The sequence below is a fragment of the Triticum aestivum genome, chromosome 4D, assembly GCF_018294505.1.
Source record: "Triticum aestivum cultivar Chinese Spring chromosome 4D, IWGSC CS RefSeq v2.1, whole genome shotgun sequence".
Taxonomy (NCBI): Eukaryota; Viridiplantae; Streptophyta; class Magnoliopsida; order Poales; family Poaceae; genus Triticum; species Triticum aestivum.
The window spans coordinates 380,227,400-380,245,370 of record NC_057805.1 but is presented as its reverse complement, the minus strand read 5'-3'; the positions used below and the strand labels follow the sequence as shown (position 1 = coordinate 380,245,370).

General features: G+C 43.4%; 1 protein-coding gene across 2 annotated transcripts; it reads right to left on the bottom strand.

Annotated features, from left to right (window-relative positions):
* Positions 1-14,965: 14,965 nt before the first annotated feature.
* LOC123098047 (nuclear transcription factor Y subunit C-2) lies at positions 14,966-17,098 on the bottom strand. 2 transcript variants are annotated; one of them, XM_044519921.1, is made up of 2 exons: positions 16,071-17,098; positions 14,966-15,982 (listed from the first exon to the last, which is right to left on the bottom strand). In XM_044519921.1, the coding sequence occupies exon 2, from the start codon at positions 15,939-15,941 to the stop codon at positions 15,213-15,215; it is 729 nt and encodes a 242-aa protein (XP_044375856.1). In that variant the 5' UTR covers positions 15,942-15,982; positions 16,071-17,098; the 3' UTR covers positions 14,966-15,212. The 2 variants fall into 2 exon arrangements, with proteins under 2 accessions (XP_044375856.1, XP_044375855.1); XM_044519920.1 differs by having other exon boundaries at positions 16,780-17,085.
* Positions 17,099-17,971: the final 873 nt, after the last annotated feature.

The window sequence follows — 17,971 nt, the reverse complement described above, 5'->3', positions numbered from 1 at the left end:
AATAATTTATGAGAATTATTTGGGAAGTTTAGGAGTGATGGAAATATAGGTTGCTTCACAACCTAGGGCAATTAGGGTTATTCCTTTAACAGAAAAAGGAATATTCCCAATAAAAAGAATATTGGGATTTTGGCTAGGATGAAAATGGGAAGGTCTAGGGAAGGATTTGAGGTTGACAAGCCACTCTGGAAGCAAAGAAGAGGTCATCTTCTTCAGATTCCAGACCACAAAGCCACGAAAAAGAAAACTCAAGCAAAAACCTCAGAAAATCAAAAGAAAAAGAAAGGGCCAAAAATCAGGCTGTGACATGGTTATATGATGTAACGTTAAGTGACATGCGCATCACACTACGACATGATGGTTGAGCTAAGGGATTGCCACTTATATGACCTGCGTGTTAGAACTCGTTATTTTTATTTTATCGACAGGGTGACGGATGTGCTACGGAGGACCCGGAGCAAAGGTGGCTTCGCCGGGCACAAGAGAACACGATGGTGGCTTCGACATCATCCCGGAGTACTTTCATGAAGACAATGAAGGATGATAAAGAAGTTCCCGGTGCCATGGGCTATATCACATCATGCTATTATGAATTGCCTAAGATGTTTATTCCTTTTTTGTTTGCACCCTTTGATTATGCAGTAATCAATTATTAGGGTGATCTCTCACTGAAAATATCAAGTTAAAAGGTGTTCTTCCCAATTTTACAACAGTCCATAACAAGTAGCTTTCCAGAGTGCGTCATGGATACATGAGTACAAACGGGTCGTGAGGTGTAAGGCGGGTGAGGTCAGACCGAGCAAGCAGAAAACACACGGTTATCTTGAAGTTCTGGCCGAATAGTTCTGAGCTTGGAGCACAAAGCATCGAAGATGAACAAGAGTCATATGGTGATATGATTGGCAAAAGATTGCCCACCGGTCAAAGTTCATGTCATCAGTGATGGATACATCAATGGCTATGAATAAGATCAGGGTCTTGAATCACTCACTTTCAATTATGAGACATATTGATTCTTGTGGGAGTGCACTTTATATTAAAATTGTTTAAACACTAGTGCAAATTAATTATCAACAATATCTATGTGTAGTTTGCATTAATTGTAGGATTATGGCTCACAGTTCCACCTTTCATATTGAAATTGATTAGCTATTATTTATCTTGTCGAATCTTTACGATTGGTAAACGTAACGAGAGGATCGTCCTCTATGAGTGCCAACAAGGATTTTTGTCCTATTGCATGCTTGCAATACTCTCTTGTTGATGCTATGGATGGCGAGTCTCGTGTCCTTTGATCCAAAAGGCTAGAATTACATTATGGTCTACTTGCTTCCAATAAACCAGAACTTCAAAATGTTTGGGATAATTATGTGACATTCTTGGAACTGATTTTTTTTCAGAAACAAAAAAGGTATGTGATATCTAAAGAAGTGTTTTGTTTGCAAGTTCTAGTGAAGCGTTTAACTATGTTTAAGACTGAAATGCATATGATCCGGAAGAATGCCAGTGATGAGTCGATGGTAAAAACTTAAAGAGAAATAACAAAAATGAAGGATGTAATGAGACTTATATGCCTAAGGAAGTTCGGGGCTCACGCCACTCTTAAAATTGGATGTTTCTTCTGTGAGTGGGAGAAATATTGAAGTTAAACTATAAGAAGTAAAAGGCAGAAAGAAAACTAAAATGTCCAGCTCAGGTATGAATGTCATACAAAGTTATAATATATGGAGAAATTTGGTCAAGTAAGTGCAATTCTTGAGAATTATGATTAAATTGTTGCTCATAGTTCTTCCTGAATGTGGTGAAAGTTGATGACAAGGATATCAACTCGATTGCATGTTGATGCAAATCGTTGCAAGAAACTACAACGACCGAAATGATCAACAAACAATGATGTTAAAATAAATGTTGAAAACTTTATAAAAGTTTTGATACTTTTCATCAGCATATTACTTATGTATTGTCATAATTCATTTTAGAGTTGTTGTACACTCTAGCCCATTGCATAGAAGTTGCAAGGCGGTTTTTCATGAGAGAACAATAATTGTTCAATATTATGAACAAAAGGTTATACTCCTAAAAGAACTCACCAAGGGTCTCTCCTAATCCTACATAACACCCACATGGCGAAAGGACGAGCCAGACCAAGTCAATGAAGGCCGTAGCCAATAGTCATGGTCAAATCAAAGAAAGAGAGAAGTAATAAAAGACAAGGTTAGAAAGATAAGCCCATCAAGAAAGAAGCTCATTTTCCTTGCAAAAAAAAAGAAAGAAGCTCATTTAGTTGGATGCATGGTGGGCTAGTTCATAGTGAAATAGCATTTTTTCGCGACTACGTTAACTACCGATACCCTCTGTAATCTACCTCCGAGCTATAACAAAACCTCTATAATATCCCGCTTGTCTAGATGATCATGACATGTGATACAAACTAGTTATGTTATATCTTGAAAGGATTAGTATGGTCAACTAGAAGAGGTGGGGTGAATAGGTGACTAACAATTTTTAACTTCTTTTTCAATTTGAAGGGATACAAAATGAATATAGGTTATCTAGATATATAACTAGATGGACAACCTACATGCCAAGCTCAAGAAAAACAACAAGCTAGAAAGATTAACACTTAAAGTACGCTTCCAACAAGTAAGCGAAGGAAAGAATAAACCGCAAGTGGGGACGATGATGTAGTTCGCGGAGTTCCCTCCTTTGGGGGACGTACATCCCCGTTGGAGAGGTATAGTGGCACGATGCTCACCAGGCACCACAATAGCTCACCTTATTCTCCTCACGCCCTCTGTTGGACGTGTAGATCTAGGTCGTCTCCCTCAAATCCTAGAAGATCCACAAGTTTGAGTTGCTAGGGAGGGAGATCGAGCAAGATAAAGAGCTTTGGGAAACAGACAAGGAGAGAGAGAGAGAGAGAGAGCGAGAGAGAGAGAGAGAGAGAGAGAGCAAAGAGGTGGGTCGACTTGGGAAAGACGACCCTCTTTTTATAGTCTTCTCCAAATCCGATCATTATGTAGTTTTTTACACTAAGAGGTACTACCGCTTTGGAGAAGGTACTACCGACGGTACCTTCAGACAACACTGCGAAGGTCTAACCGGTAGTACCACTTAGGACCTGGTAGTACTGGCTAAAATAAATAGATGGTAGTGCCGTAGCAGTGCCGCCCTAGCACCATGTGCAAAACAGAGAGGAATAACCCCTCTGCGGTAGTTCATCCGGTACTTGGCCCAGTAGTTCCACTCCACAGGCGAGCGGTACTTTTGGTCAAGGGGATGGTACTGCCGGCCTACTTGTAGAGCTGTAGTACACATGTCCAAGAAGTACTATCGCTATGAACACTGGTAGTACCAGCTAAAATACAATAGCCGGTACTTCCGTGGCATTGCAGCTACCAAAACAGGATGACATCTCTGCAATAGTAAGTCCGACACTTGCTTTGGTAGTGCCAATCCAGCAAAGGAGAGGTGCTACTGGCTTGGTACATGGTACTACCTGAAGGAAATATGCCCTAGAGGCAATAATAAAGTTGTTATTTATATTTCCTTAAATCATGATAAATTTTTATTATTCATGCTAGAATTGTATTAACTGGAAACTTAGTACATGTGTGAATACATAGACAAAACTGAGTGTCCCTAGTATGCCTCTACTTGACTAGCTCGTTAACCAAAGATGGTTAAGTTTCCTGACCATAGACATATGTTGTCATTTGATGAACGAGATCACATCATTAGAGAATGATGTGATGGACAAGACCCATCCGTTAGCTTAGCATAATGATCGTTTAGTTTTATTGCTATTGCTTTCTTCATGACTTATACATATTCCACTGACTATGAGATTATGCAACTCCCGAATGCCGGAGGAACACCTTGTGTGCTATCAAACGTCACAACATAACTGGGTGACTACAAAGATGCTCTACAGGTGTCTCCGATGGTGTTTGTTGAGTTGGCATAGATCAAGATTAGGATTTGTCACTCCGTCTATCGGAGAGGTATCTCTGGGCCCTCTCGGTAATGCACATCACTATAAGCCTTACAAGCAATGTTACTAATGAGTTAGTTGCGGGATGATGCATTACGGAACGAGTAAAGAGACTTGCCAGTAACGAGATTGAACAAGGTACGATGATACCGACGATCGAATCTCGGGCAAATGACATACTGATGACAAAGGGAACAATGTATGTTGTTATGCGGTTTGACCGATAAAGATCTTCATAGAATATGTAGGAGCCAATATGAGCATCCATGTTCCGCTATTGGTTATGGACCGGAGATGTGTCTCGGTCATGTCTACATAGTTCTCGAACCCGTAGGGTCCGCACGCTTAACGTTCGATGATGATTTGTATTATGAGTTATGTGATTTGATGACAGAAGTTTATTCGGAGTCTCGGATGAGATCAGAGACATGACGAGGAGTCTCGAAATGGTCGAGAGGTAAAGTTCATATATTGGAAGGTTGCATTTGGACATCAGAATGGTTCCGAGTGATTCGGGCATTTTTCCGGAGTACCGGGAGGTTACCGGAACCCCCCGGGAGAAGTTATGGGCCTTATGGGCCATAACAGGGAAGCACACCAGCCCACAAGGGGCTGGTGCACCCCCCGTTGGGCAGGAGGCTGATTAGGACTAGGATAAGGGGGCCGGCCCCCCTTTCCTTCTCCTTCTCCCTTCCCCCTTTCCTACTCCGTGTGGGAGGTGGAATCCTATTAGGACTAGGGAGTCCTAGTAGGACTCCACACCTTGGCGCAGCCCCCTAGGGCCGGCTGCCTCTCCCTCTCCCTCCTTTATATACATGGGCAGGGGGCACCCTAGAACACACAAGTTGATCTTTTAGCCGTGTGCGGTGCCCCCCTCCACAGTTACACACCTCGGTCATATCGTCGTAGTGCTTAGGCAAAGCCCTGCGCCGATAACTTCATCATCACCGTCACCACGCCGTCATGCTGACGGAACTCTCCCTCAGCCTCAACTGGATCAAGAGTTCGAGGGACGTCACCGAGCTGAACATGTGCTGATCGCGGAGGTGACGTACGTTCGGTACTTGGATCGGTTGGATCGCGAAGACGTTCGACTACATCAACCGCGTTACTAAACGCTTCCCCTTTCGGTCTACGAGGGTACATGGACACACTCTCCCCACTTGTTGCGATGCTTCTCCTAGATATGTCTTGCGTGATTGTAGGATTTTTTTTGAAATACTACGTTCCCCAACAGTGGTGTCAGAGCCAGGTCTATGCGTAGATGTTATATGCATGAGTAGAACACAAAGAGTTGTGGGCGATAATAGTCATACTGCTTACCAGCAACATCTTACTTTGATTCGGCAGTATTGTTGGATGAAGCGGCCCAGACCGACATTACATGACTGCGTTCATGAGACTGGTTCTACCGCCGTGCTTCGCACACAGGTGGCTAGTGGGTGTCTGTTTCTCCAACTTTAGTTGAATCGAGTTTGACTACGCCCGGTCCTTGTTGAAGGTTAAAACAACACACTTGATGAAAAATCATTGTGGTTTTGATGTGTAGGTAAGAACGGTTCTTGCTAGAAGCCCGTAGCAGCCACGTAAAACTTGCAACAACAAAGTAGAGGACGTCTAACTTGTTTTTGCAGGGCTTGCTGTGATGTGATATGGTCAAGATGTGATGATATATAAATTGTTGTATGAGATGATCATGTTTTGTAAAAGTTATCGGCAACTGGCAGGAGCCTTATGGTTGTCGATTTATTGTATGAAATGCAATCGCCACTCCCATAAAGAAAGCCAAAGCTAGACCCAAGCCTAAAACTGAGTGCTTCTACTACAAAGGAAATGGTTACTGGAAGCAGAACTGCCCCAAATACTTGGTGGATAAGAAGGATGGCAAAGTGAACAAAAGTATATATGATATACATGTTATTGATGTGTACTTACTAGTGTTCATAGTAGCCCCTGGGTATTTGATACTAGTTCAGTTGCTATGATTAGTAACTTGAAAACAGGAGTTACAAAATGAACAGAGACTAGTTGACGGTGAGGTGACGATGTGTGTTGGAAGTGATTCCAAGGTTGATAAGATCACCATCGCACAGTCCTTTACCTTCGGGATTAGTGTTGAACCTAAAATAAATGTTATTTGGTGTTTGCGTTGAGCATAATATGGTTGGATCATGTTTATTGCAATACGGTTATTCATTTAAGTCAAAGAATAATTGTTATTCTGTTTACATGAATAAAACCTTCTGTGGTCATACACCCAAGGTGAATGGTTTATTGAATCTCGATCGTAGTGATACACATATTCATAATATTGAAGCCAAAAGATGCAAAGTTAATGATGATAGTGCAACTTATTTGTGGCACTGCCATTTAGGTCATATTGGTGTAAAGCGCATAAAGAAACTCCATGCTGATGGGTTTTTGGAATCACTTGATTATGAATCACTTGATGCTTGCGAACCATGCCTCATGGGCAAGATGGCTAATACTCCATTCTCCGGAACAATGGAGCGAGCAACTGACTTATTGGAAATAATACATACTGATGTATGCGGTCCGATGAGTGATGAGGCTCGCGGCGGGTATCGTTATTTTCTAACTTTCACAAATGATTTTAGTAGATATGGGTATATCTACTTAATGAAACATAAGTCCGAAACATTTGAAAAGTTCAAATAATTTCAGAGTAAAGTGGAAAATCATCGTAACAAGAAAATAAAGTCTCTACGATATGATCGCGGAGGCGAATATTTGAGTTACGAGTTTGGTCTTCATTTGAAACAATGTGGAATAGTTTCGCAACTCACGCCACCTAGAACACCACAGCATAATGGTGTGTCCGAACGTCGTAACCGCACTTTATTGGATATGGTGTGATCTATGATGTATCTTACCGATTTACCACTATCGTTTTGGGGTTATGCATTAGAGACAGCTGCATTCACGTTAAATAGGGCACCATCTATATCTGTTGAGGCGACACCGTATGAACCGTGGTTTGGCAAAGAAACCTAAGCTATCGTTTCTTAAAGTTTGGGGCTGCGATGCTTATGTGAAAAAGCTTCAACCTGATAAGCTCGAACCCAAATTGGAAAAGTGTGTCTTCATAGGATACCCAAAGGAGACTGTTGGGTACACCATCTATCACAGATCTGAAGGCAAGATCTTTGTTGCTAAGAGTGGATCCTTTCTAGAGAAGGAGTTTCTCTCGAAAGAAGTGAGTGGGAGGAAAGTAGAACTTGATGAGGTAATTGTACCTTCTCTCGAATTGGAAAGTAGCTCATCACAGAAATCGTTTCCAGTGATGCCTATACCAATTAGTGAGGAAGCTAATGATGATGATCATGAAACTTCAGATCAAGTAACTACCGAACCTCGTAGGTCAACCAGAGTATGGTCCGCACCAGAGTGGTACGGTATCCTTTCTGGAAGTCATGTTACTAGACCATGACGAACCTATGAACTATGAGGAAGCGATGATGAGCCCAAATTCCACGAAATGGCTTGAGGCCATGAAATCTGAGATAGGATCCATGTATGAGAACAAAGTGTGGACTTTAATTGACTTGCCCGATGATCGGCGAGCCTTTTAGAATAAATGGATCTTCAAGAGGAAGACGGACGCTGATAGTAATGTTACTATCTACAAAGCTCGAATTGTCGCAAAAGATTTTCGACAAGTTCAAGGTGTTGACTACGATGAGATTTTCTCACTCGTATCGATGCTTAAAGTCTGTCCGAATCATGTTAGCAATTGTCGCATTTTATGAAATCTGGCAAATGGATGTAAAAACTACATTCCTTAATGGATTTATTAAAGAAGAGTTGTATATGATGCAACTAGAAGGTTTTGTCAATCCTAAAAGGTGCTAACAAAGTGTGCAAGCTCCAGCGATCCATCTATAGACTGGTGCAAGCATCTCGGAGTTGGAATATACGCTTTGATGAGTTGATCAAAGCATATAGTTTTATACACACTTGCAGTGAAGCCTGTATTTACAAGAAAGTGAGTGGGAGCACTACAGCCTTTCTGATAAGTATATGTGAACGACATATTGTTGATCAGAAATGATGTGGAATTTTCTGGAAAGCATAAAGGAGTGTTTGAAAAGGAGTTCTTCAAAGAAAGACCTCGGTAAAGCTACTTACATATTGAGCATCAAGATCTATAGAGATAGATCAAGACGCTTGATAAGTTTTTTCAATGAGTACATACCTTAACAAGATTTTGAAGTAGTTCAAAATGGAATAGACAAAGAAGGAGTTCTTGCCTGTGTTGCAAGATGTGAAGTTGAGTAAAGACTCAAAACCCGACCATGGCAGAAAATAGAAAGAGAATGAAAAGTCATTCCCTATGCCTCAGTCATAGGTTCTATAAAGTATGCTATGTTGTGTACCAGACCTATTTTGTACCTCACCATGAGTTTGGCAAGAGGGTACAATAGTGATCCAGGAGTGGATCACTGGACAGCGGACAAAATTATCCTTAGTGGAATAAGGGCATGTTTCTCGGTTATGGAGGTGACAAAAAGTTCGTCGTAAAGGGTTACATCGATCCAAGCTTTGACACTGATCCGGATGACTCTAGGTCTCAATCTGGATACATATTGAAAGTGGGAGCAATTAGCTAGAGTAGCTCCGTGCAAGCATTGTAGACATAGAAAATTTGCAAAATACATACGGCTCTGAATATGGCAGACCCGTTGACTAGACTTCTCTCACAAACAAAACATGATCACACCTTACTACTCTTTGGGTGTTAATCACATAGCGATGTGAACTAGATTATTGACTCTAGTAAAACCCTTTGGGTATTAGTCACATGGCGATATGAACTAATCACATGGTGATGTGAACTATTGGTGTTAAATCACATGACGATGTGAACTAGATTATTGACTCTAGTGCAAGTGGGAGACTGAAGGAAATATTCCCTAGAGCCAATAATAAAGTTGTTATTTATATTTCCTTATATCATGATAAATGTTTATTATTCATGCTAGAATTGTATTAACTGGAAACTTAGTACATGTGTGAATACATAGACAAAACTGAGTGTCCCTAGTATGCCTCTACTTGACTAGCTCGTTAATCAAATATGGTTAAGTTTCCTGACCATAGACATGTGTTGTCATTTGATGAACGGGATCACATCCTTAGAGAATGATGTGATGGACAAGACCCATCAGTTAGCTTTGCATAATGATCGTTTAAATTTATTGCTATTGCTTTCTTCATGACTTATACATGTTCCTATGACTATGAGATTATGCAACTCCCGAATGCCGGAGGAACACCTTGTGTGCTATCAAACGTCACAACGTAACTAGGTGATTATAAAGATGCTCTACAGGTGTCTCCGATGGTGTTTGTTGAGTTGGCATAGATCAAGATTAGGATTTGTCACTCCGTGTATCGGAGAGGTATCTCTGGGCCCTCTCGGTAATGCACATCACTATAAGCCTTGCAAGCAATGTGACTAATGATTTAGTTGCGGGATGATGCATTACGGAACAAGAAAGAGACTTGCCAGTAACTAGACTGAACTAGGTATGATGATACTGACGATCGAATCTCGGGCAAGTAACATACCGATGACAAAGGGAACACCGTATGTTGTTATGCAGTTTGACCGATAAAGATCTTCGTAGAATATGTAGGAGCCAATATGAGCATCCAGGTTCCGCTATTGGTTATTGACCGGAGATGTGTCTCGGTCATGTCTACATGTTCTCGAACCCGTAGGGTCCGCATGCTTAACGTTCGATGACGATTTGTATTATGAGTTATGTGATTTGATGACCGAAGTTTGTTCGGAGTCTCGGATGAGATCACAGGCATGACGAGGAGTTTCGAAATGGTCGAGAGGTAAAGATTCATATATTGGAAGGTTGCATTTGGACATCAGAATGGTTCCGAGTGATTCGGGCATTTTTCCGGAGTACTGGGAGGTTACTGGAACCCCCCGGGAGAAGTTATGGGCCTTATGGCCCATAAGAGGGAAGCACGCCAGCCCACAAGGAGCTGGTGCGCCCCCCTTGGGCAGGAGGCCGATTAGGACTAGGAGAAGGGGGCCGGCCCCCCTTTCCTTCTCCTTCTCCCTTCCCCCTTTCCTACTCCGTGTGGGAGGTGGAATCCAACTAGGACCAGGGAGTCCTAGTAGGACTCCACACCTTGGCGCGCGCCCCTAGGGCTGGCTGCCTCTCCCTCTACCTCCTTTATATACAGGGGCAGGGGGGCACCCTAGAACACACAAGTTGATCTTTTAGTCGTGTGCGGTGCCCCCTCCATAGTTACACACCTCGGTCATATCGTCGTAGTGCTTAGGTGAAGCCCTGCGCCGGTAACTTCATCATCACCATCACCACGCCGTCGTGCTGACGGAGCTCTCCCTCGGCCTCAACTGGATCAAGAGTTCGAGGGACGTCACCGAGGTGAACGTGTGCTGATCGCGGAGGTGCCGTACGTTCGGTACTTGGATCTTTTGGATCGCGAAGACGTTCGACTACATCAATCACGTTACTAAACACTTCTGCTTTTGGTCTACGAGGGTACGTGGACACACTCTCCCAACTCGTTGCTATGCTTCTCCTAGATAGATCTTGCGTGATCGTAGGAATTTTTAAAAATACTACGTTCCCCAACACTACCCGCCTGGAGCAGTCGGCGAAAGTACTTGATGTCTACTACGGAACTTTATTCTTGTAGACTCGTGTTGGGCCTCCAAGCGAAGAGTTTTGTAAGACAATAGCAATTTTCCCTCAAGTGGATGACCTAAGGTTTATCAATTCGTGGGAGTTGTAGGATGAAGATGGTCTCTCTCGAACAACCATGCAACCAAATACAAGAAATCTCTTCTGTCCCCAACACACCTAATACAATGGCAAATTGTATAAGTGCACTAGTTCGGCGAAGAGATGGTGATAAAACTGTAATATGGATGGTAGAAATATATTTTTATAATCTGAATAAATAAAAACAGCAAGGTAGCAAATAGTAAACAGGCACAAAAACGGTATTACAATGCTTGAAAACGAGGCCTAGGGTCCGTACTTTCGCTAGTGCAATCTCTCAACAATGCTAATATAATTGGATCATATGACCACCCCTCAAAGTGCGATGAAGAATCACTCCAAAGTTCCTATCTAGCGGAGAACATAAGAATAAATTGTTTGTAGGGTATGAAACCACCTCAAAGCTATTCTTTCTGTTCAATCTATTCAGGAGTTCGTACTAAAATAACACAAAGCTACTCTTTCCGTTCGATCTATCCTAGAGTCCGTACTAAAATAACACCAAAGCAAATTCATATTCATAATACTCAATCCAACACAAAGAACTTCAAAGATTGCCCCAAGATTTCTACCGGAGAAACAAAGACAAGAACGTGCATCAACCCCTATGCATAGATTACCCCAATGTCACCTCGGGAATCCGCGAGTTGAGTGCCAGAACATATATCAAGTGAATCAATACGATACCCCATTGTTACTACGAGTATTCAATTGCAAGACATATATCAAGTGTTCTCAAATCCATAAAAGTATTCAATCCGATAACAACGAAATCTCAAAGGGAAAAACTCAATTCATCGCAACAAGATAGAGAGGGGAAAACACTATATGGTCCGACTATATTAACAAAGCCCGTGATATATCAAGATTGTGCCATCTCAAGAACACTAGAGAGAGATTAAACACATACCTACTGGTACAAACCCTCAGCCCCGAGGGTGGACTACTCCCTCCTTATTGTGGTGGCCGCCGGGATGATGAAGATGGCCACCGGTGATGATTCCACCATCCGACAGGGTGCCAGAACAAGGTCTAGATTGGTTTTCGGTGGCTACAGAGCCTTGCGGCGGCGGAACTTCTGATCTAGGTTAAACCTGAGGATTTCTGGAATTTTTGGGAATTTATAGGGTAAAGAGAGGTGCGGGAGGCCACCAAGGTGGTCACAACCCACCTGGGCACGCCTAGCATGCCCTGGTGGGTTGTGCCCCCCTCGGGGCACCCCCCCCAGGTGCTTCTTTGGCCCATCCTGGGTGTTCTGGTCCATAAAAAATCTCCAAAAAGTTTCGCGGTGTTTGGACCCCGTTTGATATTGATTTCCTGCGATGTAAAAAACAAGCAAAAAATAGCAACGGGCACTGGGTCAATAGGCTCGTCCCAAAAAATGATATAAAGTTGCTATAAAATGATTGTAAAACATCCAAGAATGATAATAAAACAGCATGAATACTTCATAAATTATAGATACGTTGGAGACGTATCAGTACTGCTCCCCTAAAGGGAGTAGTACTACTGCCTACCACTACGGTACTACCTGGTAAAGCAAACATAGGTTGAATTTGAATCTATCCTAGAAAAAGTCGTGGGTGCAAAACATGATTTGATTTCACCTGTATCTTCCAACGATGGAGCCCCTCTTAATAGTACGATTTCCCTACGACCCAAAGAAAGTAAAAACCGCCGAAAACACCGTCTTCTTTCTTTTTCTTTCCGGGGGGGGGGGGGACTTAACCGTCTTGTGCCACTTCCAATATGTGTAACTTAAGCACACGGTTAGTCCGTAAAATGCATTGTCATCAACACCAAAATCACTTAGAGAGGGAAATGCCCTTTATAACTGTAACAAAGCATATTTTGTTTGCAAGATAATTGTTTTTTATTCCCGTTCTAGGTGGGAGAGGAGCAAAAATACATGAAAATGAAAGCCATTAAGCATCCCAAAGACATACAATTTTCTATTGTCTCCATCCAGAAATATAAGACATGTTTTACTTTAAACAATTTGCAAGGCATAACTTTGACTATAACTTTTACTTGTGATACGTCTAGAAATAATAAAAAGATATACTTGTGGTACTATACATAAAGATGGCATTGTAAGAAAAAAATACAATAATGTTATTTTTGTATGTTTTTATTTACGAAAATGCCAAAGGTCATATATTAAAGTAAATCAACCCTTGCAAAGACGTCCTTATAGAAATTAAGAATTACACATCGGTCCTTGGGAAAATTGAAGTTGTCTTCCTCTTGCGCTCCCTGACGGCACCATGTGGGCGAAGCTCGATGCCGCAACAAAACATCAGTAACACCATTGGATCCAGGAATCTTTGTCTTGTATGCTTGATCTGTATACTTGTATATGTAGTAGAGATGATACCCCTTGGGTTGCTGCAAGAATTAGATGCAATTATTTCTATGAGATTTGACAGTACGAAACTTTAGTATTTGAATTAACAATTATATGAAAACTGAAACTAAAGTACATATAATTTCTTATCTTTGAATATTTGTGCAATGCATGGTGGCATTGTGAGTTGGCATAGTTGCATGCTAATAGAATTGAGTTAGTGGGAATCAACTATTTAGACATAATATAGGATTAGTGGTAATAATAGAATTGAGTATGTACTAATATACCACAAGCCAAAGGGAGCACAAAGTAAAAAATATATATACCACACCCACTCTGTCCCAATGTAATGCATATTGGTTTTTGCCAAAGTCAAAATTTACAAACATTCTTTTTGCGGGAGTTTACAAACTTTGACCAAGTTTATAAATAAAATTATACTCCCTCCATTCCAAAATGCTTGTCGTTGTTTTAGTTCAAATCTGAACTAAAATCACGACAAGTCAAATTTGAACTAAAACCATGACAAGTATTTTCAAAACAGAGGTAGTATATGTATATATACAATACAAAATATATAATGTATTAAAACATATTACATAATGAATCAAATGTTATTGCTTTGGTATTCAAGATGTTGTTAAATTCTATATATATTTGGTAAAAATTATAAAGTTTGACTTAAAAAATAAAATACACATTATACTTGAAACGGATGGAGTACATGGTTTGTGCGTGTAGAGGAAAGGCCATATGTGTGCACCAGTGCAAGAAAGTGGTTGCCTATAGTCAACCATATAAGGTCACTAGAAAAATGCCCGTGCGTTGCAACAGGGCCACATTAACTTTAAGAGTTCAATATTACAGCATTGGCGACCTTTTTTACCATCAAATCCTCACACACACTCTCCCTCCCTCTTTCTCACTCTCTCTCCTCCTCTCCCTCTCTCTCTCTAACACACACACACACATCCATCTTATTGGGTACGGGACCATAATCCATCTATTTCACACACACACGCTAGTGCATAACAATATGGATTATGTGTATTATATTTGCCACCACAACTGAGGGAATTAATTTCATGTAAATCGGCCAGCCACAGCTCCAAGAATACGCGGAGGAGGTGGCCGGGGTCGGCGTCAGCGCGGGCCACGGGCCCGCTTCCAAGTGTGTCTGCGCGCCGCCCACCCACGCCGGGTCCTTCAAGTGCCGCTTCCACCGCGCCAACTCCCAGGGCCACGGCCACGGCCAGGGCCAGGGAAGCCGCCCTTCTTCGCCCCCTTCACCGGCCGCGGCCAACGCGGTGCCGCGGCACCCGGTCTCGCCATCCTCGTCCTCCGGCACCGTCGCGACCCAGTAACGCAGCCCAAGCATCGGCCTCGAGAATCAAGAACGCTCGACAACGGAAAGGGAAGGGAAGAGCATATACATGTCATAAGAAAGGGAGTTTATTTACTGCTCGCTCGCTGTATTGTTTCCTTTGTTTGGAGATTGATTACCATCCGTGAGTTAAGGTAAGGTTAATGTGATTGAGCGATTTGTCTGAAACAATTATTTGTTTTCTAATTAATGTGATTGAGTGATTTAAGATAAGATTAATTAATTTAGATTTGATCTTTAGATATTGTTCGTGATTGATTCTACATTACTAAATAACTTGCGCCAGTATGGAAAGTTCTGATCTGTTCAGATTTTTTTCGTTGTTGAGAGGGTGACGTGAAAATAAACCGATGAAGTGGGGGAGGGGACGGAAAAAATCTACGAAAAAAAAACAGCGAAGGTGGGGGAGGTATCAAAAAAACCATGGGAGGTGGGACGAAAAAAAACCTGAAAGGGAGACTACCAACTGCTCCATTAAAAATAGAGATGCATGGATGATGCATATCCTGCATGCCCGGATTCAAACTCACGGTAGTTATCTGCTTTTTTTTCCAAAAGGGATAAATAACTGCTTGTTGTTAGTCCTTAATTAACGCAAGACATGCCATATACTTGCACAATTACAATTACATTGCGCGCCGTGGTAAATAGCATTGAGTATACAATGCGCGCATACAGCTCTGGCATCGATCACTCGGAGCTTGGAGGCCCAGGAGGGAAACCAGCTGAGCCACCATGGCCCCCCGTGTACCCTTGCCCTTCCTCGCCGAAGCTCCCGGCACCCTGGTCCACGTCCGCCCCGCCTTGCTGCCACGCCGGTTCCCACGCCGGAACATGCCAGGCCGGCATCATCGGTGCCGCCGGCTGCCCCATCGGCGGATAGTAGTACGGCAGCCCAGCGGCGGGGCCCCCACCGGCCGCACCAACCCCTCCGGCGGCAAACCCGAGGGCTGCGCTGCCGGGCTCCTCCTTGGCCTCCTCGCGCGGCACAATGTCGACGAGGAAGTCGAAGACGTCGGTGCGCGCGATGGCAGCGGCGACGTCGTTGCGCTGCAGCGTCCGGCGCTTGTTCTCCTCGGCGTGCAGCCAGGAGCGGATGGTGAGCTCGAGGATGAAGAGCTCGCAGGCCTTGGCGAAGAGCACGGGCGCCTCCGCGGAGATCATGCGCACGTCTTCGTCAGCCTTCATGATCTTCTTGATCCGCGCCAGCGGCAGCTGGTGGTTCTTGAAGTCGGACGCCGATGCGCGCTCCGCCTCCTGCCGCTGGTACGCCCAGAACGCCTGCAGCTGGGCCTGCTGCTGCTGGAGCAGGTGGTGGTGTGGCACCGGCGGCGGCCCAGGCACGCCAGGCACCGGGGCTCCTCCGGCCGCGCCCGTTGCCGGCGGCTGGGTGGTGTAGGGCAGCTGGTGGTTCTCCATTGCGATCTAGCTTGCGATCTGCAAGCTAGGGCGATGTATAGCTGCATGGAGAAAATCAAGATGGTTCTTTACGTGTTAGAATTTAGAAATGAATGATCTGTGCACCACACCGGAAGTAACAATGGCTACCTAGTTCAAAATATAGTACTTGCAAAGCGTAGATGATGCGACGCTTGCAAGGAGATCGATCAAGATGTCAAAGAATGGCGAGAACCATCAGATCGAGGGTATATACATTAGAGAAACAAGATGTTAGCCATTCGGAGGAGGATGAGGTGATCAGGTGGATAATCTTCATTATAAAGTTTGGTACTATCTAGGATGTGGCGGATCAAGAGAGATGAGGAATCGAGACTAGCCATATATAGGCGGCGAAGTGCAAACAAGGGGGCCTACTTATCTCTTGCTTATCGTGCACATGCATATTTCTGCATGTGAACAATCTCTCACAAAATGGAGTAGTTCAAATTAAAATAGGTCACACACTCATCACAGGTGGTGTGTTCAGCATGATCGGCGACGTTAAGATCTTACTATCAGAGTAATAAACCTGCATGCAGGTAAAACATGAAGGCTGGAGAAGTGATGGATCAAAACAAAGAGCAGAACTACAACGATCGATCATCGATCATCGATGGTCTACTAGCCAAAAGCCAAAACGATAACGAGGAGAAGAGAATCTGCTTCGGTTTCATCCAGGGAAGAAGAGAAAGAAGCAGTACAAATTACAGTCGCAGGCGACACTAAGCTCTGCATGTCTGCATGCATAAGACGGCAAAGATGGAGAACGACTTGAAACTTAAGCTGGCACAAAGCGAACCATCATAAAACACCAGACCTGGGCTTTGCAGATCAGACGAACCCCCTGAGTGAGCTTGAGTTCTTTCTGCTTCAGATTTCAAGGGGAGGGAAGGTGAGCAAGAACGGCTCCTGCTGCCCGACGCAAGCGCGTCAGATGCTTCAGCACACACGGTAATCAGAAGCAGCAGGACACGCCCTCGCGGCCATTGCCAAGCTAGAGAGAGGGCTGGATAAAAATGGCCAGCTCTCAGTCCAACGAAGCTGAAAAAGATCACGCAGTAGACGGACAAGACCCTGCGATCCGGGATATCTGAAGCTCGCGCGTCATTTTCGGCTGCTTGGAAGCTAGCTAGCTGAAAGGAATTATCCGGTGCTCTTATGCAGTTTACGGTGAAACACCGCCCTGTGAAGTCAGTATGTCAGTCTGAATTCTTCTTTCTGTTACGGAACGTCAGTCTGTATTCTGAATATTATGCTGCAAAAATATAAGCTTCTTTTTTTTGCGGGGTGCAAAAATAGAAGCTAGTTCTATGGTATAGCTAAATTACAGCACCTAGATATGGTGTTCACAGAATGATGGCAAAAAATAGGATCCGTGTCCTGTGAATTTTCTTTGAGTTGTGTACGTTCCTGATCATAGCTGGTCAAAGAGATTTTTCTGACAATATATTTCACATGCACTCTGCTGTGAAAACTTAGAAGGTAAGTATATCTTGTTGTGATTTATTTTCGGCGTGTTACGTGAGGATAAGAAAAGATGGAGAGGATATCCGGGAGTGCGGGCATTCGTGGCCAGGCTTGGTCTTTTCGGATTTCGGCATTATCCATTCTGGAAGTTTGGTAGCCTCTCAAAACTGTTCGCTCGGATTGGGGGCAGATCGGCTGGGTCGCCGATCCCATCTGCTCAATTTTTTTTTTTTTTTGAGGTCAGAGTAGTACAGACTACTCAGGACGAGCACAAGATTCTGCCAACATCAGGGATCGAAGACTCGGTGGAACATCTGCAATCACCAGTTGGTCCCCCGTACTCCTGGGTAGAGCCGCCAAGCCGTGCGCAAGCTCGTTACACTTCCGATTCACATACTGGACTCTGCACGCGGCGAAGTTCTTCATCGCAAATTTGATGTCCATGATGAGTCCATATCGGTCCGACCGGGGAGGGAGTTTTGAGTTTAACTCATCAATGACGTCTTGATTATCCATCTCCAGTACCACCTCCCCATTATAGT

Coding starts and splice junctions, on each gene's coding strand:
- LOC123098047 (XM_044519921.1), bottom strand. CDS start 15,941: ATGGAGAACCACCAGCTGCCCTACACCACCCAGCCGCCGGCAACGGGC.